The 21,976-nt window shown below is 38.4% G+C and overlaps 1 protein-coding gene across 1 annotated transcript in view; it reads right to left on the bottom strand.

Moving 5' to 3' along the window:
• NCAPD3 (non-SMC condensin II complex subunit D3) overlaps positions 1–21,414 on the bottom strand; it is a 62,634-nt gene extending 41,220 nt beyond the window's left edge. The window contains exons 1-13 of the mRNA XM_036088128.2: positions 21,208–21,414; positions 18,918–19,072; positions 17,076–17,238; positions 10,828–11,012; positions 9,999–10,163; positions 9,829–9,890; positions 9,565–9,652; positions 7,337–7,470; positions 5,814–5,886; positions 4,886–5,011; positions 4,506–4,758; positions 2,837–2,893; positions 2,494–2,583 (exon numbers count right to left, since the gene is read on the bottom strand). Of these exons, the coding sequence (XP_035944021.2) occupies positions 2,494–2,583; positions 2,837–2,893; positions 4,506–4,758; positions 4,886–5,011; positions 5,814–5,886; positions 7,337–7,470; positions 9,565–9,652; positions 9,829–9,890; positions 9,999–10,163; positions 10,828–11,012; positions 17,076–17,238; positions 18,918–19,072; positions 21,208–21,271 (1,615 nt within the window). The 5' untranslated portion in view covers positions 21,272–21,414. The remainder of the gene's footprint in view (positions 1–2,493; positions 2,584–2,836; positions 2,894–4,505; positions 4,759–4,885; positions 5,012–5,813; positions 5,887–7,336; positions 7,471–9,564; positions 9,653–9,828; positions 9,891–9,998; positions 10,164–10,827; positions 11,013–17,075; positions 17,239–18,917; positions 19,073–21,207) is intronic.
• Between the last annotated feature and the right edge of the window lie 562 nt (positions 21,415–21,976).

The following is a 21,976-nucleotide window of genomic DNA, read 5'->3' as shown; positions in this document are numbered from 1 at the left end:
ATCATGTATCTATAAGGAATTTGGATCCAGAATACATAAAAAGCTCTTTCAACTCAAAAATAAAGACAAATAACCCATTTTAAAAAATGGGCAAAGAACCTGAATAGATGTTTCTCTAAAGAAGACACAAGAAAATGTGCTTAACATTGTTAGTCATTAGGGAAATATAAATCAAAACCACAGTGAGATAGATACCACCTCACATCCACTAGGATGGCGACAATAAAAAGAACAGACATGACAAGTGTTGGTAAGGATGTGGAGAAATAAAAATTATTACACATCCTAGTGTGTAAATGTGAAAAATGGTATGACCACTCCGGAAAAAGTTTGGCAGTTCCTCAAAATGTTAAACATAGAGTGGCCACATGACCCAGCAGTTCCACTCCTAGGTATATACCCAAATGGAATGAATATATTTACATACAAAACTTGCACAAGAATGTTCATAGCAGCATCATTCATAATAGCCAAAAGATGGAAATGACCCAAAAGTCCATCAACTGATGAGTGAACACACAAAATGTAGTATTATCCACACAATGGACTATTATGTAGCTATAAAAAGTAATAAAATATTGACACGTTACAATATGGATGAACCTTGAAAATGTTATGCTAAGTGAAAGAAGCCATCCACAAAAGAACACTGTATGCTTCCATTTATGTGGAATGTCCAGAATAGGCAAATCTGTAGAGACAGAAAGCAAATTAGTGGTTGGCAGAGGCTGGGGGAAGGGGAGAATGGGGGAAGAACTGCTAAAGAGAATGGGGTTTCTTTTTTGGCAAAGGAAATATTGTGAAAATTGATCAATTTTGTAAATACAGTAAAAACCACTAAGTCATACACTTTAAATGGTGAATTTTATGGGATGTGACTTACATCTCAAAAAAAAAAAAAAAAGGATCCCCTCTACCTCCCCCAAGAAAGCACTTAGCACTTAACTGTTAAGACTGGAGTCAACACAAACATTTAACATTTTTGCAGAATAAACTATAATATTTTAAGAAATTAGTTTATATACATATTGAGTTATTGCTCTGAATCTGAGTAACACATGCTAATATCTAGCCATATAAATCTAATTCCATGCTGATTTTTCAGCCTGAAATAATAAATAATTATCCTCACAGCACTTTACATAGACCCCAGCACTTACCTGACAACATCACTATTTTTTATATATATAAACATGTAGGTAAAATTTATATACGCACACATTTATTATTCCCACTGCTCCTCAACAGATGGAACTATTGTTTTATTAAAGTCTGTATCTACAATGCTCAGCACAGATTAGAAGGGGCCAGATAAATGTTAATAGAATAAATTAATAAATCTAATTATATAATTAATTCTCTACACATACATTCTCTCACTTATCTATCTGGAAAAATCACTTCTCTAAACATTATTTTCACAGACTCTAACAACAGCCCTCTGTGAAAGACAGGGAAGGTATTAGAATCATTACAAATTAGGGTGCTTGGTTGGCTTCCATGTCTTAGTCAAGCAACTATTTAGTACCAGAATTAGTACAAGAATTCAGACTGCCTCTCATTTCTAAATAGAGTGTTCCCCACTATTTCATACTATGTCATCTTATAGATGAAAAAGGAGCCCAGAGAAGTAAAGTGACTTTTTCAAGATCACACAGGTAGACGGACACAGAATCTGGGAGTAGGCTCCAGGTCTACCCACTTACCATTCCAGGTTTGGTTTTTTTCCCTCCTGAATCACATTAGCACTTAAGACATCCCAGATTACTCTGGGTTCAGTAAGTCAATGAAAAATACCAAGCATCACTTGTATCCAGAATCCTGTGCTGGAGGCTATGGGAGCAAGGACCCCACAACCATTCCATACAGTATGTATGGTTTATCTTATTGATGAAAAGAAATTATAATCTAAATTCTGAATTGACTTTTTCAATGTGAGCTTCAATTCACAGTTCCTTATCATTTATTAAAAGTGAATTCTGGGATGCCTTAATCAGAGTCAAGAAGACATGGTAAAAAAAGTAATGAGGAATTAAAAATAGGAACAAGATTGGGTACAACAGTATTCTTCATCTTTTCCTTTTCCTTTTTTTTTGTTTTTTTGTGATGACTTTTCTCCAAACACAAATTTATTACGTGCGGCACTTTCTCTAGTAGCTAGTCCCTTTTCGGTCAGCAATCCCAAGAGTTCACAATGACTGCCTTTAGTAAGGAAATAAAATATTTGTTAATATTCTCTTATGTGTTACAGAAATACTGCGGTTCAGTACATAAGTGGAATGTAGCTTGTTCTTTACCTTACGATGAAAGAGTATAAGTGCAAGGACATCAAAGATATAATAAAATAGAAATTATTCCAAGAAGAAAGAAAGACGTTCCAATTGTTAAGGGTGAATTAATAAGAAAAAAAAATCCAAGGTTTTTAGACACTACTTACAGTTGTCTGAAATCCAATAGTTACTACTCATCCGATAGTAATAAAATTTGACATACCCCCAGATCCATCTGTTTCACCACTGCTGTCAATATTGATCACCCCTGAGCCTCCAGAAGGGTTAAGTGTTTGCCTCTGATAGGAAAAAGCTTAAAAATAACAAAAAAAAGTTCAGTCATTAAGATAAAAATTTGTTACACCTCTTAATAATATAAGCATGGAATACTACACATTTAAATTACTACATCATTATTGAAATGAATTTCAATTTCCTTAATGAATAAATAAAGTTCAATATTAAAAAGGTAAATATGGAAACAGAAAAAACATATCAAATACCCAGCAAGTCCTTTAAATAAAAAAGACAATTATTCAATATTGGAAAATATATTCACCCATTACCTGATGAATTTCTCGGTAAGGTACCAGGATGGCTGTCTACTCTTGAAATTGCAGGACCTAAAAATAAGCAGATTGGTAAGAGGGGAAAATGTCATAGTATCATAAGCCCCAAGTAAATATGCACAGAATAACCAAAATCAAGATAATTAGGTCTAAAGATAAGACAGATTCTAAAGTGCTGACAATAAAGTTCTTCTTGGCATGCACTTGAGCTGGATGGATATTAGGCCCAATATAGCCAATACCCAACAATGCGAAGTAGTAGTATATAAGCAGCCAACGATCTCACTCTAAAACATGAGTATCTAAAATACTCTGAAAGGCCTTTCAAATTTATCAGGCTTGTCTAACAGGCATACCTTGGTTTTTTTGTTTTTTTAAGATTTTATTTTTATTTTTCGACAGAGAGAGACAGCGAGAGAGGGAACACAAGCAGGGGGAGTGGGAGAAGCAGGCTTCCCACTGAGCAGAGAGCCCGATGTGGGGCTCGATCCCAGGACCTTGGTATCATGACCTGAGCCGAAGGCAGACGCTTAACGACTGAGGCACCCAGGCGCCCAGGCATACCTTGTTTTATCACACTTCGCTTTACTGTGCTTCACAGATGACTGCAGTATTAACAAACAGAATTTGTGGTAACTGCAACAAGCAAGTCTATGGGTGCCATTTTTCCAACAGTATTTGCTCACTTTGTGTCTGCCACATTTTGGTAATTCTCAAAATATTTCAAACTTTTTCAAATTTATGGTGATCTGTGAGCAGTGGTCTTTGATGTTACTATTATAATTGTTTTGGGGTACCATGAACCATACCCATATAACACAGCAAACTTAATAAATGATGTATGTATTCTGACTGCAGATGTGGAAACATCAAGAGAAGCAGAATTAGAAGTGGAGCCTGGAAATGTGACTGAATTGCTACAATCTCATGATAAAACTTGAACAGATGAGCAGTAGCTTCTTACAAGTGAGCAAAGACAGTGGTTTCTTATGATGGAATCTACTCTTGGTGAAGAAGTTGTGAGGGTTGGGATGACTCCAATTTTGGAAGAAAGTTCTACTGTGGGTAAAATGCTATCAAACAGTATCACCTACTACAGAAAAATCATTTGTGAAAAGAAGAGTCAATTGATGTGGCAAACTTCATCGCTGTCTAATTTTAAGAAACTGCCACAGCCACCCCATCCTTCAGCAACCACCACCCTGATTGGTCAGCAGCTATCAACACTGAGGCAAGACCCTCCACTGGCAAAAAGACTGCAACTTGCTGAAAGCTCACATGATACTTAGTGTTTTTAGCAATAAAGTATTTTTTAATTATGGTAAGTACTTTTTTTTAGATATAATACTATTGCCACCTAACAAACAACAGTGTATTATAAACATAACTTTTATATGCACTGGAAAACCAAAAAATTAATTTGACTTGCTTTATTGCAATATTTGCTTTACTGTGGTGGTCTGGAACCAAACCCACAATATCTCCAAGGTATGACTGTATTTAAAAAGTTATGCAACAACAAAATATACTGAAATTGATCTATGAGGGTAAAAGTATATCATACTGTATCTATTACTTTTGCAACAACAAAGAATGATTTCCCTTGCAGTCCAATTTCTTGAAAAGCACAAGACGGGTTCCATGTCACAACGGTCACCACACTTACTGTTAATCAGAAGTTCTAGTATGCTCTCCGATGCAGTGGTAACAGATACCTCCAGGCAATGTGCAAAACTGGACAGTGCCTTGCTGCGGACAGTCGGTGCCTTGTCTACACAACGATCAAATATAATTTCCTGCACCAAGAACTTATGCTTTAAGATCTTCTGATGCTCCAACGAGAGAGTGTTATCTACTGCTCTTTCAGGCAGTTCCAACAGAGCTAAGACAACATCTAGAGTAAAAACCCTGTGTGGGATCTGATAAAGCAAAATCATAAGAATATCCATCAGACAGGAATAAAAACCAAAGGATCCCTTGTGTATTCAGATCTGTCTGTCAGGAGGTTGCAGAGCCAGGAACCAAGATTTTATGCGTATCTCCTACCTTGGAACTTCGTGAATATCTATAAAGCCAGGCAATGAATGTAGCATACTCCCTGCTGGGAAGTTTGCTGAGCAGCTGGACCAGGGACTGGGCTGCATAGGTCCGATAATCTGATTTATCAGTTACCTGAAACATAAGCATTGAGAGGCTGTCCAGCCACTGTCTACCTACAAGACAACTGAAACACATGTTGTGATACAAGTGGAAAATTAGTGAATTTAACTAGTTCAGTGAATCTTTAAATGTTATAAAAATGACTAGCAAATTTTAGGTTTCAGACCCCTTTGAAAACTAATCTATAAGAAATCTCTAAGTCCTCCCCTCAGAAATACAAACTTAGCACACATAATTTCAGAGAGTTTATGGACCCCCCAGAATCTACTGCAGTCAAGTTAAGAATCATTTGTCCAAACTGCTATAGAAATTGAAGAGATAATGATAAGAATCTGAACATTAACTGGATATTTGATGATATTAAGGAATTACTGTATATTTTCTTTGGCATGTTGGTATTTTGTGGTTAGGTTTTTAGAGTTCTTATCCTCTAGAGATACATATGAAATATTTAAGCATCAATGGATGATAGTGAAATTTGCTTAAACAAAAAAACCCCAATGTTCACATGTGTTGAGGAAATTATACCTTATAGGGGTATAAATGACACAAAATTGTTGAAGGTGGTTGCTCATCACCCTATTCTATTTATTCATATGTTTGAAATTTTCAAAATAAAAAGGATTCCCCCCCCAAAAAGAATAGTCTGTCAATGGGAACATGTAGTGAAAATATTAAATAAAACTACTTTCCATAATGATAACAGACTCATTCCCAAGAACAAATACACATATAAGCACACACATTCACCTTCACATATATTATATATTTTTATCATCATCATTATCATTATTACTATTAAAGCAAATGGTACCTTGGCACAGATGTGCTGGAGTAAGATACGAAGGACTGGGAATATATTTTCCTTTAGTTCATCCACAAGTGAGCTATTTAAAAAAGAAACCACACCCATTGTTTAAAATACACCAACTACATAAAATAGTAATTTCTCGACTCTGTTCTCTAACACCATTACCTCTATGTTTTAGAAATCCTGAATATTAAAAACTATTTACCCCATATTGCAAGCATGTTTCAGTGAATAGAATAAAACAGAGTTTCACAGGAGAAAACCATTCACTATGTCCTATGAGTGGTTTTAGAGAGCTGCTGCCATGCAGACAGCTATAGTCAGGGAGGAGCAAATGTGCAATCTTCGTATGACTTTTTTGGCTATTTACTAAATTTCACATTAAGACTCTAAAATAGAGCCTTTTGGGGTAAATAATAATAAATGAGACACAGCACCACCTTGTGGTAGCTCAGTGAAATGCTACCATTTCAAAGGCTTTGTTATCAATACCTCTCCAAACTTTAACCAAAATTATTACTGTTTTTTTTTTTAAGTTTACTTATTTATTTTAGTAATCTCTACCCCCAATGTGGCCTCAACCCCATGACCCCAAGATCAAGAGTCACACACTCTTCGATTGAGCCAGCCAGGCACCCCAGATTATTACTGTAATTTCCAGATTTAACCCATCTTTAAATCTGTACCATTAAATGGATACTACAGCAATTGGAGATACCATGAACTGTTATGGAAGAGTCAAAATGGGTGTTTCCACTTAAAGGATCTTAGTTATTTAATGTTTTAAAAAATCCCCCACAAGAGATATTTGCTCAATGATCAGATGACAGCCTATATATACCTGGATTCTACCATCCACACCCCACATCTCCAACTACACTATATCCCATGAACACCTACAGGCATGTACACACTCTCATATACTTACCACTTCATTCTACCACCTCCACAATGCATGCCAAATATTCAATAAAGGAGCGACAGAAAAGCCAATGACATAGCAAATATGTCTATCAATTATTGCTAAAGAAGTAAAAATTGACTTAATTCTTCCCTTTAGGAAGTATGGTCTGTAGGGGGAGGGGAATAGAAAAGTGAGAAGAAACAAGGAAAAAGTGGCAAGGAACAAAGAGAAAGAGACTCAAAGAAGACAGAAATACAAAAAGGAAAGGAAGAGGCAGCCTTGTAAGAGAGGCAAACACTGAGGCAGATGATGATAAAACAGAGAAGCAACTCATTCCTCAGAGCCTGACCTTACAGGCTGGAGGGAATCAAGCTGGAGGCCGGTGCTGGCCCATGAATTACAGACTCTGTATCCCTCAACAACGCCCCAGTGCAGAGGCTACCAACAGTGACACGGGCCACGTGAACCAGAGGAACTCTGAAGTACTTTACTTTGACCCCCAAAACCACAACAGGCCCGAAATCTGTTAGTTTCCATAGGTGTCAGAAATCTTGGTTAGTACAGGGCCCAGCAGGCTTAAGGGAGAGTGATAAAGAGAGTGAAAATCCAAGCTGTGCCTCACCTGATGAACTGGACCGCCTGGTTTCTACTGTTGATGACTGATGTTGTAATACTAAGGGGAGCACGATGGGCTCCTTCACCTGCTTCTAACATTAATATCACATTTAGCATTTGATGGAAAACACAACCTATAACCTGGAAGAGAGAAGAAAATTCTACTTAAGGCATGATAAAGAATCCAAAGGTCTCGAAGACAGCGATGCAGACCACGGTAAACCATTTCTTTTTTTTTTTTTTTTTAAGATTTTATTTGAGAGAGAGCACACAAGTGTGGGGGGAGGGGCAGAGGAAGAGGGAGAAGAAGGCTCCTCATTGAGCTGGGAGCCTGACACGGAGCTCGATCCCCGGACCCTGGGATCATGACCTGAGCCGAAGGCAGACGCTTAACGACTGAGCCACCCAGGTGCCCCAGGGTAAACCATTCCAAGCTGTGTGAAGATAAGTCAGGTTGACATAGTTTTTGGGTGAACACTGGAAATATGTTTCTTGGACAATTACCAAGTATTCAATAAACACATGATGGAAACAGTGTGAAAACACTGCTTACAGATAGTGATAGGAATATCATCTAGTTTTTCACCCTACCCTCTCAAACTGTAGCCCTGAAATTAGGGCAAATAGAGGATTGTCACTTCTAAATGGCAAAAAAATGCCACTGCTAATCCCTTATAGAACAAGGGACAAGTGGTACTTTACACTTGTGTTTTACCTGAAGTTTACAACGCACCTTCCAATATATCACCTCATATAATTTATTCGACTAACCAATTCATTCATCCTGTAAATAAAACATGTACTGAAAACCACATCTGTGGCAGGTATTGTTAAGCACATTCATATATATTACTAGATTTAATCTTAAACCTCACAACAACTGCATAAGGTAAGTGAGGCATTTCCATTTTATATATGTTATTATTTCCACTTTATATCTAATAAAAGAGCCTCCATGGCTAAAACAAACATGTCTAATGTCAAGTCAACACTCTCACAACTAAAAAATACTACATCTTGAGAGACACTGTGGACCTAAAGGCATAAATTTCCCCATCCAGCTAAGCTTACAAATGTTACCAAGAGCACAGAAATTGAAAGCATTCATGTGAATTCTACCCCATCCATATTTTAAACACAGAAATGGTAATGGTATAATAAACTATAAAATACAGCATGTTTCCTAAACAACAGGCATGGCGCTCAGCATCTGACAGGCATTCTTCCATTTCCTCCTCCTGACCACCCTATGAGAAGACTGAGGTTTGGAAAGGCTGAGTACCTCATACAAGGAGGCTCAGCTGAAGGGGGTGGAGCCACAATTCAACCACCAATGTACACAACCTGGCCCAAAGCCTGAACCTACTTCTTTTTTTCTTTTTTTTTAGACTTTATTTATGAAAGAGAATGAGAGAGGAAGAGCAGAGGGAGAGAGACAAGCACAGACTCTGCGCTGAACGCCGAGCCCAATGCGGGGCTTAATCCCATGACCCTGAGATCATGACCTGAGCCAAAACCAAGAGTCAGCGCTTAACTGACTGAGCCATCCAGGTGCCCCCCGAACCTACTTCTTAACCACCATGTGACTCGCCCTGGAAATTAAGTGTAGCACAGCCACCAAAAGTCACAGGACCTCATTCTATCACATTTTTTGTAAAATCTTCTTTTATTAATGACATCCAAGTTTAGTAACACCATAATGCTTGAACAACCCTGACTCCAAAGTTTAGATAGTGATACTATTAAGTTAACTTGGGGAGCAAAATCCATATATGAATACTAACTAGGAATGACAACCAATAATATTTCTGTAGAATTCTCAACTAAAATGATATAAATACTAATAGAAATACTGAAGCGCACATGAAACTTGCCAAAGAAAACTTGAAAATTCCAAGACTGTCTGTTCTTTTTAGAATAATCTGGTGACTATTTCTCTAAAAGTAACACTCTGTTCAGTGTTCTTCCTACCTAATTCACACTGGAACCAATTTTTGTATGAAACCTAACAATAATTTGCCATGGCCTCCAAATATTTGAATATCAATTTGGTTATGAAGAACAGGAAGCAAATAGAAATGGTGATGCTTTTCATGCTACAAATGATAAAAGGTCATGAAAATGACTTGGTAAATTAAAATGGCATTATACCAAATGCTGCCAATGTTTTTCCATTATATGATTCAGATGATTTCAATTCAACTAGTAACTAAATTAAATCTTTTTCTCCTTTACCTTATCTCCTTCTCCATGAATGGAGGAGCAGAGCAAATACAATCCATGATAGGCCAGTTCTGGTACGTATTTTGCTTGGTTAAGGTTTCTAAAGAAAAAAGGCGAAAGATTAGTTAACGGATATGATTTTACTCGGAATCTTCCGTAACCCTATAATAAACCACATCCAAGTGAATAAATTCTACTTGTGTGCCAATTAGGATAAAATGGCATTTATACTTTTGCTAGAGCATAATTTTAGCACTGGAAGAATTAGTGGCTCACCTGGTCTGTGTCACATGAAATTCATGAAGAACTGGTTCAAAATTAGTTAATGCAACAAAGACCTAGAAAACAGATACCAAGAAGAGACCTGATTTTTCCTACTCCTTAAATATTAGCCATCATCTCTGCCCTCTGAGGTTGCCCCAAGGTTTTTTGGAATTCTCACTTACTTCTATACAATTCTGTATACACTGTGGCTTTTCTTTCAGGGAAAATTTGGACAGCAGCCTTAAAAAATTCTTCAAAAGGTGAAAGATGGCATTTCGAATTTGACAAAGGTCTCGGGCAGAAAAACGAATACTTTCTTCATCTTCCTGTTGTTCTATTTCATCCACCTAGATTATAAAGAAATGTATAGGTGACTGCACAGTAATGCCTAACACTTTGTCCCATGGTTTCAATGTACTCAAATCAAATCCAGTTAAACTCCAGGTGGTTGCTGACTTGCTGAGGTGATATGACCCTGATCAGGTCCCTTAACTGCTGTCTCCACAGCCAGAACAATAAATCATTGGACTCTGTGACTGCACAGTAGTTTCTAGCTCTGTATTTTTATGTCAATGGGAATTCTTATGTTTCTTGGAAGTTTTCATGTCAAAGAACATACACCATCCTACCTAGTCATCACACAAAAATTTGGAATTAATATTATTCCATTACACTCTTATGGACATGAGTCCTCAGGATACTTCAACCTTCCTGTCTAATGACAATAAGATAATGTGGCAAATATACCTGTTCGGATGTTGCCAAACATACCTGGGAACAAGGCTGGCGAGAGATTATGGGGAGGTTGGAAAGATGACAAGGTAGAAACGTATTCTCAGTAGTACATAAAACCTGAGAACAACTTAAAGTCATACTGGATAGTTGATGATACTTTAGGATCATTTGGTTATAATCATGATACCCCAAAACCATATTTTAATATAAAGTTAATTCTTAAATCACAATCTTGTGTTGGTTCAGATATGCTTTACTATTCCATTTACATCTTACCTCAGTATCTTCTTTCCTGGGTGGCTTTCCTCTTTTCCTATTCCCTCTTGGATTTGCCTCAGAGTTCTTAGGCTGCTCTTTCTTTCTTTTCCGATTCAAGTTAGATTCCTGAGGCCAGCTCTTCTTTAGAATCAGAATACATTTGTCAAACATCACTTGGTGGAACACTTGATTGGCTACACTGCCTATTTATAAAGAATAAAGAGTAGGTAGGTTAGATTTAATTGTCTTGAAATTGGTCTGTAACAACAAATGAAAAATTAATAAGTAAAAAGGAGTTATCATTAACTCCAAATAAACAATGACCCTTTAGCAAAAAAAGTACCATTCAACTTCAGCCTCAGGAGATGAGAAATAGTGCTGATCCGAAATAAATAAGATACCCGTATCTGACCAGGGAGTAACTGGCTTTATACTTGTCGTGCTGCCATAAACTATTAAACTGGACAAAAATGTATAAAATAACCATTTTAAGACATGGAGCAATAGGCAGCATAGAAACACAATCTCTCAGAAAACAAAAACAAATGAGGTAAACCCTAAAATTGCCCCAGTTTTGTGTTTGGAGGAAATTTCTGGACAACAGCAGAAAATGGTGAACCCAAGTACATTATGACGGTGTTACTAAGTTGAGACTACAGAATCAGAGTCAGGAAGGCAAGGGTAGCTGGAGTTTACGGAGGAGAGTACTGGAGAAGAGGAAGCTACACAGAAAAAGAGCTTCAGAGATCTCCATAGGGCTGAATACAAGCTAGGTACACCGAGGGTAAAACTTCATGAAGGTAAGCAAAGAACAATTTCCAAGGAGCTAGAAGATAATAATTTTCATAACTCACACAGGGTTGAGAAATATTTGAGTTCTGGCCAGTTTTCTGCTGAAACCTTAAACACCTGGAGCATTTAGTAGCCACCTTGGAAAGAAACACACCTTAAGAGTAGGGCTAAACTAGCTCTAGAGTAAAGGCTACTTCATATCTGCTCCAACAAAGCTTTAAAACAAGCCTCAAAAGGATCAAGTTAATCCATGGATAACTGCCTATCAAAATATACTTAAACACTATTTGAAGGGAAACAATAATGTAACAATGTTTCCAACACTGTATTATGAATATGACCGTAATACTGTATGCCATAAAAACTTTATAAGGATTCATTCATTAGTGTACGGGCTAGGCTACCATGAAGTAATCCTTTTTTTTTTTTTTTAAGATTTTATTTTATTTATTTATGAGCGAGAGAGAGCATGCGCACATGAGCATGCATGAGCAGAGAGAGAGGCAGAGAGGGAGCAGAGGCAGAGAGAGACTCTCTCTAGCAGACTCCATGCTGAGCTCAGAGCCAGATGTTGGGCTCGATCCCATGACCCTGAGATCATGACCTGAGCAGAAACCAAGAGTCAGATGCTTAACTGACTGAGCCACCCAGGTGCCCCAAGAATACAGTATAATCAGTAACATCAAAAGTAGGTTCTTTGAAATAAGCAATACAATTAACAAATCTGTATCTAGATTGATGAAAACAACAACAAAAAAGAAATACAAATAACCAATCAGACATGAAAGGGAACATATCACTATAGATTTTACAAACAAAAAAACTTTCAAAGAAAACTCCAGGCCAAGACGGCTTCATTACTGAATGCTACCAAAAATTTAAGGCAGAAAAACAATCCCTTCTTCACAAACTTCCAAAATATAAAAAAGGCAAGAGCACTACCCAACTCATTCTATGAGACTGGTATTATCCTGAAACTCAAACCAGACAAAGGCTTATCAAAAAAAGAGTATCCCTTATGAATATAGATGCAAAAATCTTCAATTAAAATATTGGCTAACAGAATCTGGCAACACATAAAAAGGATTACACACTATGATCAAGGAAATGCAAAATCGGTTTAACATGAAAATCAATCATCATAATACACTCTATTATTGGAATAAGGATCAAAAACCACATGACCATCTCATAGATACAGAAAAGCAAAGAACAAAATTCAATACCCTTTCATAATAAAACACTCAACAAACTAGGAATAACAATGTCTTAAAGGTGATCCTCAAAACACCCACAGCAAATATACTTAAGAACAAAAGACTGAAAGTTTTCCTCCTGAGATCAGGAACAAGACAAGATGCCCACCTCCTGACTTTTGCTCAGCATTATACTAGAGGTCCTCATCAGGGCAATTAGGCAAAAAAAAAAAAAAAAAAAAAAAAAAAAAGAAATTAAAGGCACCTAAACTGGAAAGGAAGAAGTAAAATTATGTCTACTCACAGACGATATGATCTTATACATAGAAAATCCTAATAGAAACAATAAATGAGTTTAGCATGGTTTCAGAGTATAAGATCAGTAATAAAAAAATCAATTGTACTTCTCTGATTAAAAAAAGGGCAGAGGACCTGAACAGATAGTTTTCCAAAAAAGACATACAAATGGTCAACAGGTACCTGAAAAGATGCTCAACATTACTAATCATCAGGGAAACGCAAATCAAAACCAAAAATGAGATACTACCTCATACTTGTCACATGGCTAAAATCAAAAAGACAAGGGGGGAGCCTGGGTGGCTCAGTTGGTTAAGTGGCTGCCTTTGGCTCAGGTCATGATCCCAGGGACCTGGGATGGAGCCCCGCTTTGGGCTCCCTGCTCAGCAGGGATTCTGGTTCTCCCTCTGCCTCTCCCCCAACTCGTGCTTGATTATTTGTGCTCTCTCTCTTTCAAATAAATAAAATCTTTAAAAAAAGAGAGAGACAAGAAATGAGAAATGCAAGGATGTGGAGAAAAAGGAACCCTCATGCGCTGTTGGTGGGAATGTTGGTACAGCCACTGTGGAAAGAAAACAGCACAGAAGTTACTCAAAAAATTAAAAACTGAAATACTATCAGAGCCAGTATTTCCACTACTGGGTATCTAACCAAAGAAAAACCAAACCATAGAAAAACTAATTCAAAAATATACACGCACCCCTATGTTTACTGCAGCATTATTTACAACTGTCAATATATGGAAGCAGCCCAAGTGTCCGCTGACAGATGAGTGGATAAAGGTGCGGTGTGTGTGTGTGTGTGTATATATATATATATACATATACACACACACACACGCTGGATTACCCAGCTACAAAAAAGAATGAGATCTTGCCATTTGCAACAACACAGACAGACCTAGAGGGTAGTGTGCTAAGTGAAATAAATCAGACAGAGAAAGACAAATGCCATATGATTTCACATATATGTGAAAACTAAAAAAATAAAACAAACAAAAAAAGCTGTAACAAGGGGTGCCTGGGTGGCTCAGTTGGTTAAGCGGCTGCCTTCAGCTCGGGTCATGATCCCAGAGTTCTGGGATCGAGCCCCACGTCGGGCTCCCTGCTCAGTGGAGAGCCTGCTTCTCCCTCTCCCTCTGCCTGCCTCTCTGTCTACTTGTGCTCTCTCTCTGTGTCAAATAAATAAATCTTTAAAAAAAAAAAAAAGCTGTAACAAACCAATAAATAGAGAACAAACTGGTAGTTGCTTGAGGGGTTGGAGATGGGCAAAATGGGTGAGGGGAAATAGAAGGCTTCCAGTTATAGAACAAATAAATCATGGGAATGAAAGGCACAGCATGGGGAATATACTCCATGGTACTGTAATAGCACAGAATGGTGACATGATAGCCTCACTTGGAGTGAGCATAGCATAAGGTATAGACTTATCATATAGACTTGTCCCAACACTATATTGTATGCCTGAAATTAATGTAACATTGTACATCAACTACACTTAAATAAGTAAATAAGTAAATTGTACTTTTACACACTACCAGTAAATAATCTGAAAATGAAACTGAGAAAACAATTTCATCTACAATAGCATGGAAAAGAATAAAATACTTAGGAATAAATTTAACCAAGTAAGTATAAGAGTTGTATACTGAAAAGTATAAAATATTGAAACAAATTAGGGAAAACTAAAATAAATGGAAAGACAGCCTATGTTCATGGACTGGAAGACTTAATGTTGTTAAGATGGCAACACTCCCCAAACTGATCTAAGGATTCAGTGTACTGCCAAAATCCCAGAAGCCTTTTTGGAGTCAGACGCACTACCCAGAAGCCTTTTTGGGTAGAAACTGACATGCAACTCCTATAATTCACGTGGAAATGCAAGGGACCCAGAATAACCAAAACAATCTTGAAAAAGAGCACACTGTGATTAAAAATTGAGTATCAACAGAATCCCAACCATAATTCAGAAACATTTAAAACAGAAGGTAATTGGCAAGAACACCACTTGCTGGAAAGCTGCAAGTGGCCTACAATGAACACTCTTCACTTTGGCATACATCTCAGCCCTAATCAGAAGGAACTGCATCTCAGGGAAATCCAAATCAAAACCTCAATGAGATATCACCTCACACCAGTGAGAATGGCTAAAATTAACAAGTCAGGAAACGACAGATGTTGGCGGGGATGCAGAGAAAGGGGAACCCTCCTACACTGTTGGTGGGAATGCAAGCTGGTGCAGCCACTCTGGAAAACAGTATGGAGCTTCCTCAAAAAGTTGAAAACAGAGCTACCATATGATCCAGCAATTGCACTACTGGGTATTTACCACAAAGATATAAATGTAGGGATCCGAAGGGGTACATGCACCCCAATGTTTATAGCAGCAATGCCCACAATAGCCAAGCTCTGGAAAGAGCCAAGATGTCCATCGACAGATGCATGGATAAAGAAGATGTGGTATATATATACAATGGAATATTATGCAGCCATCAAAAGGAATGAAATCTTGCCATGTGCAACGACGTGGATGGAACTGGAGGGTGTTATGCTGAGCGAAATAAGTCAATCAGAGAAAGACATGTATCATATGACCTCACTGATATGAGGAATTCTTAATCTCAGGAAAGAAACTGAGGGTTGCTGGAGTGGGGGGCGGTGGGAGGGATGGGGTGGCTGGGTGACAGGCATTGGGGAGGGTATGTGCTACGGTGAGCGCTGTGAATTGTGTAAGACGTTGAATCACAGATCTGTACCTCTGAAACAAATAATACATTATATGTTAAAAAAAAAAAAAAAAAAAGAAGATAGCAGGAGGGGAAGAATAAAGGGGGGGGATATCGGAGAGGGAGATGAACCACGAGAGACGATGGACTCTGAAAAACAAACTGAGGGTTAGCCTGGTGATGGGTATTAAAGAGGGCACGTTCTGTATGGAGCACTGGGTGTTATACACAAACAATGAATCATGGAACACTACATCAGAAACTAATGATATAATGTATGGTGGTTAACATAACATAATAATAAAAAAAAAAAGAAGGAACTGCATCTAACAGGGGAAGAGAAGAACAAAACTGGGTTCCTAAAACCACCACTTTTCTGTGACACAGCTCAATTACAACTAAGATACTGTTTAGCAAGACCAAAGTCTTTAGGAATTTATTTCAAAAGTCATTTTGAGGAGCTTTAACAATAATACAAACTAATGCTCAAGGCTTGTATGTCTTTTTACCAGTTCCCAAATCATATGGGATAATTATCATCGTTAACATTTATTACAAATGAATTTATGTAAACAATGACAAGCAGCAACTTTAGGTTCTCCAGCTGCATCCCCCTCTATGTTCCATCCTCTCTTGCCTTGGGTCTGGGGTGGGTAGAAGGGACTCTTTTACTGCTCACAGGAGGAACAGCCACCTAAGTGCTCTAACAATAAAGGAAGTAGAACAATGCTCATAAATAGACTACTTTCCTGTGCTTTCCTTCATCAAGCATTACTAGCTATTCTCATGCTTTCTTTATTAGAATGGTTTTAACCTATTTTTCCATATCTGCATAGGAGAGAGATTATATTTAACACAATGACTCCCCAGCAGTCTTTCTCAATCTGGACGGGGAGTCAGGAGATGAGTGGGCAGTATCAGATTTTTATACTAGGTGGGGGTGGGTGGGAATGGAGCTCTTGTAGCTTGGAAACAATTCCCCTCAAGTCTTACCTCTCTCAGATTAATTGCATTAGGTTATATACACACCATATTAGAAAACAAACACATTTAAAGAAACAAGGGAAAGATATTTCTTGAACACCTATAACATGCTATGTATTTTACAGACTTATTCTCATTTAATCCTGAGAACAACTGTGAGATGGGTTACCACTGCCCCATTTTAGAAGTGAGAAAATGAAATATAAGGACCCAAAACAATGTAGAAATTTAAAACAAAAATATATTTATTCTATCATATCAAATATACATACCCGGTACTTCCAGCAGCAGAAAATAAAGCCCAGCAGCATGAAGGCCATATTGTCGATACTGCACACTGACACTTTTCTTATGGACTGTTTGAACAAAGTGATAAAACAATGCCACCAGTGCCCTGTGAGAAATACTGTTCTCAGTGAAGAAGGTCCAAATGCTCTGGGGGGAGGGAGAGACATAAAAGCCAAGAATTAGAGAAATGGGAAAATCTCTTGTTATTTGATTTTTGCAAGTATTTAGTACCTTATTAAAAAAGAAAAAAGAACCGACCATCCCAGCTCCTAATTATAAATCTTCAAAGGGACTGAAACAAAAAATTAAAATGTAGTATTCAAAATTACAAAGATAAATAAATATACAAGAAATTTAAATAACTGGGGTGCCTGGGTGGCTCAGTCGTTAGGCATCTGCCTTCGGCTCAGGTCACGATCTCAGGGTCCTGGGATCAAGCCCCACGGTGGGCTCTCTGCTCAGCGGGAAGCCTGCTTCTCCCTCTCCCACTCCCCCTGCTTGTGTTCCCTCTCTCGCTGTGTCTCTCTCTGTCAAATAAATGGATAAAATCTTAAAAAAAAAAAAAGAAATTTAAATAATTAAATTTTCAAAAATAATTTGGGAATAGGTTTGAAGCATATATATTTCTGAAATTATCATAGCTAAAAATTATACTAATTATATCAGCGTTTATTCAAACAAGTTACCCCTCTATGTTAAATGTACTCAAAACCATTTATCACTCTAATTACTAAGTGAAGAAATCAGAGCCATTTACTTAAATTTAAATGCTCTATGGGCAATGGGAGCAGGAAAAGAAATACCTGAAACTTTCTCCCTCAGCAGATTTCAGAAGTGGCCTAGGTGAGAAAGGAAATACACCCTCGACTACAAACTTCAATTTTATTAATTGTATCATTGTTCCATGTTTTGCCAATTAAACACATGAAGAGGAAATGGGTTATTTCTATAAACCAAACATAGCAGGAACTAGATATGGTTTATCCCAGAATATCTTTAAAAAAACATAGGCCCATAAAAGTTCAAGAAATCAGACCTTGTACTTTCCTGCTTTCCTGAAGACAGGGAAAGTGGCAGGTAATGCCCTGGCTTAGCCACACTGCTTAGCATGTGCCACTTTACAGAAGAGCCCATTTAGAATCCTGTCAGCACTCTGCATTCTTTCACCGTGAAACTTCCAGTAGAAATCACCTCCTTCATTTATAGCAGTTACCTCCTCATTCCTAATGCCACTTCAGCTCTACTCCACTCACCTGTAACTGTAACCCTGCAGGTCACCAAGGATGATCCAATCACCTCTGCCCCATCTTCCTCATGTCAGGACTCTGCCTGCCCACGGTCTCTGCAGCACTTCATACCTGGCTGCTTTCTATTCACACTCGCCACACTCTGACTGCTTGCCTGCAGATCACCTTCAACCAGCTTTTTCAGTCCTGTCCTGTCTCTTCTCTTCCTCACTGACCTCATGCATCGCTGCACTTCACCCATCCCCTTGATTCAGATGTCTCTCCTATCTACGTTGTTGAATTTTTACTTCTTTCCTCATCTTCCAATTCACATTGCCAGTACTCTCCCTAAGAATTTCCTAACAGAATCTCACGTTCAAAAGCCTAAACTGAACCTGTAATTTTCCCACTTGACTTAGCTATTAGTTATTAGGATTTTATAACAAATGAACCACATTCTTTATGCTATTCTTATCATACTCCTTATAAATGGTATATTAAAAAGGCTAAGCTTCAGATTATAATAATGACTTTCATCTTCCACTTCTAACACCTAAAGACAGCTGGCTTGATTTTTAATCCTTTTCTTTTTTTTTTTACCTCTGTAGATCCATGTTCTTCAGTAGCAAAGGGGAAAACACTTTCATATAGCTTTGTGAATGCATTCAATCCAGTCTCTAGGATTTCTGCTTCTATGCTGGGATCCAAAGGCTCAGTCTCTGTGAAATCCAGTTCCCATATTGCGTCCACCCATTCTAGTGGGAAAATGCAATTAAATCAAAAATTTTCTATAACAAGTAAAACATCAATAACCTTTATAGACTCTAGGTCTATAGGTCTATAGTAAGTCATTTAAAAACTTACTAATCACAACTCACATTTAACTATACAATACAGTTGTAGCATAATTAAAAGAAAGCAGAAAAGGTTAAAAAATCTTTTTTTAAGGGCACCTGGGTGACTGAGTCAGTTAAGCATCTGCCTTCGGCTCAGGTTCTGGGATCGAGTCCCACATTGGGTTCCCTGCTCAGCACAGAGTCTGCCTCTTCCTCTACCCTTCCCCCCTGCTCATGATCTCTCTCTCTCTCTCTCTCTCTCTCAAATAAATAAATAAAATATTTTTAAAAATCTTTTTTGAAAATCAGAACTGACAGCTGGCTATTAGATTGATCATCTTCTAAAAATATCAAGAAGGAAAACATTTTAGATATGAATGACACTTCAAAACACTGAACGATATGGCTTTCCCATAAATTCAATCTGGAGAAAAAACAGGTTAATAAAAGATTGCCTTGGATGTCCCTTTGTGAAAATCTTACAATCAAGTTAATAAACCCAAATAAAGTATGCAGCACAAAGGGACATCTGAGGCGACTGACTGTTGAACATGCTTTAATTATTCACTCACTCTTTCCTAATCATTCTCCTAACAAATACAATCCTCTTCCTAAAAATGGTCTTGCATCTTTTCCTGCCTCTTTTTCTCTCATATTCTCCCATTTATCTTATATGCATATTTTTAAATGCATACCAGTATTTCTGATCTTATTTCTGGATCACAGATACCCAAGTTCCAATGAAAAAAGAAAAGATCTGGTGTCAGGAAATCAATAAATTCAATAAATGATAGGTACTATTATTATTTTTACAATAAATAAGTGTTAAAACAGTAATAGGTATGTAAAACACTAGAGAGCATAATAGAAAATATTATGGGGGAGGTGGGAAGGATGACAGAAGTGGGAAGGATGATTCTGCTTCAACTGGACCTAAAGTAGGAGTTTACCAGGGAAAGAAATGCAAAAAAAGTGTATCCCAGACAGAGAGAACAAAGGGAAAGAAAGTATAGCCTGTTTAAAAATGAACAAAATAGTTACAACACTGAGTCTTAGTGTGAAAAGTGAGAGTCATTATTAGTATTTATTCTGCAGTTACTATGTTCCAGGTACTGAATTAATCTTCACAAAACTCCTGTGAGGTAGATATTATTATAATCCCCATTTGACATGTAAGGAAACTAAGGTTAAGCAACTTGCTCAGTGATACAGGGATGCTAAGCTGAAGAACCAATCCCACTGTTCTGACTCCAAAAGTTATGCTATTGGAAAAGAAGACTGCAGTGAGTGGTGAATGCTCTTAATAGGGCATGCCAAAGATTTGGTCATTTATTTAAGAAATAGAGGGGAAACATTAAAGGCTTAAAGACTTGATAGGTCACGTTTGTGTTTTCAAATGTGATCCTGGTAGAGGTGTGGGGAATGGGCTGGAAGAGTTAGCATGAGAAAGCGGCTAGGATATAGGCTGGTTATAATGAGGGCTTGCTGCTGGACAGCAGCATTAGGAAAAGGAGCAAGGAGGACCTGAGAGACATCTCTGAGGGGAGGACAACTGGTGGTTGTGAGCATGAAAGATGAAGAAAGAATGCCATGACTCCCAGGTTTGTGGACTGGCTGGTACCAATAACTGGCTTTGGTAATCCCAGTTTCATGCATGTGACGTCTGAGGTGGCTGTGAGACATCCATTTAAACCAATAAACACCAAGTTCAGGAAATAAGTCTGATCGAAGAAATAGATTTGCTATTTAAAACCAAAGAAATGGATGAGACTGTCGGTGAGGATCCAGAATAACCAAGGGAAGGCCAAGAAAACATGCAAAAGAACTAAAAGAGATCGGACCACGTAAGCTCTTTTTTTTTCCTGTTCCTTTACTAGATTGAGCCCCTATTCCAGACCCGGCTCGCCAATGTCCTGGAGTGCACAGACCTGGAGACCCCAGACTCTGCTGCGAGCCGAGCGCCCCACCCCCACCCCAGGCCCGGGCAGAGGAGCACCGCAGTCACAAAGCACCACAGCCCGGCCTCCCCGAGACTTACGGCCTAGTTTTCTCACCGGGGCTGAGATCCAACGGGCACCAGGGCTGCAGGCCGCTCCCAAGGCCCGGCAGCGCCACCATTATCTTTCAGGAACCGGCTAGTCTCAGCGGTGGTCAACTTTCAAAGCTCGCTCCCGCGCGCGCTCCGAGACGTTCCTGCGGACCAATCACAACATGGGGAATTTCCCACCGACTAATCATCGCGCCCAGCCGTTTTCACTCTATTAACCAATCAGCAGGGTCTTCTGCCGCATGCGCAAAGTATGGGGCGGGCCAAGGACTGGGATCGAGCCAACGTTCCACCGGGTGATTTTTTAGGTTTCCATTTAAAGTAGGAGTCAACAATTAAATTAAAGCTGAATAGCGTCTTTCTCGCCTTATTTTTTTTTAAATGGAAGGACACTGTAAAGAGAATTTGAGACAAGATCCTTCCTGTATTAAATGTCACCTTTGCCCCCAGTCAAGCGACACTTCCCGTGCGTGTCAAAGGGCTACCTTTACCCCGTCAGACAGCACTCGAACGCTGTACTTATTAACGTTTACCGAGCTAAAAAAATAAAGGAAAACAAAACAAAACAAAACAAAAGCACCCGAAAGGGTATCTGCAGTTCTTTTAATTTTACGGGACGTCTGGCCCCGAATCCTGGAAAAAGCCTGTAACTGCCATGTCAACTAAGGGAAAGACAGGCCGCTCTGTCTACCATTGCACATGCGCAATGAGCACACCTCCCGGCGGCCGGGTGGCGAAAGCTACAGCGGCAGAGGCGAACGCATGCGCGCGGCGTC

The sequence above is a fragment of the Halichoerus grypus genome, chromosome 11, assembly GCF_964656455.1.
Source record: "Halichoerus grypus chromosome 11, mHalGry1.hap1.1, whole genome shotgun sequence".
Classification (NCBI taxonomy): domain Eukaryota; kingdom Metazoa; phylum Chordata; class Mammalia; order Carnivora; family Phocidae; genus Halichoerus; species Halichoerus grypus.
Note: the sequence above shows the minus strand (reverse complement) of the source record. Positions and strands in the feature narration are given on the sequence as shown.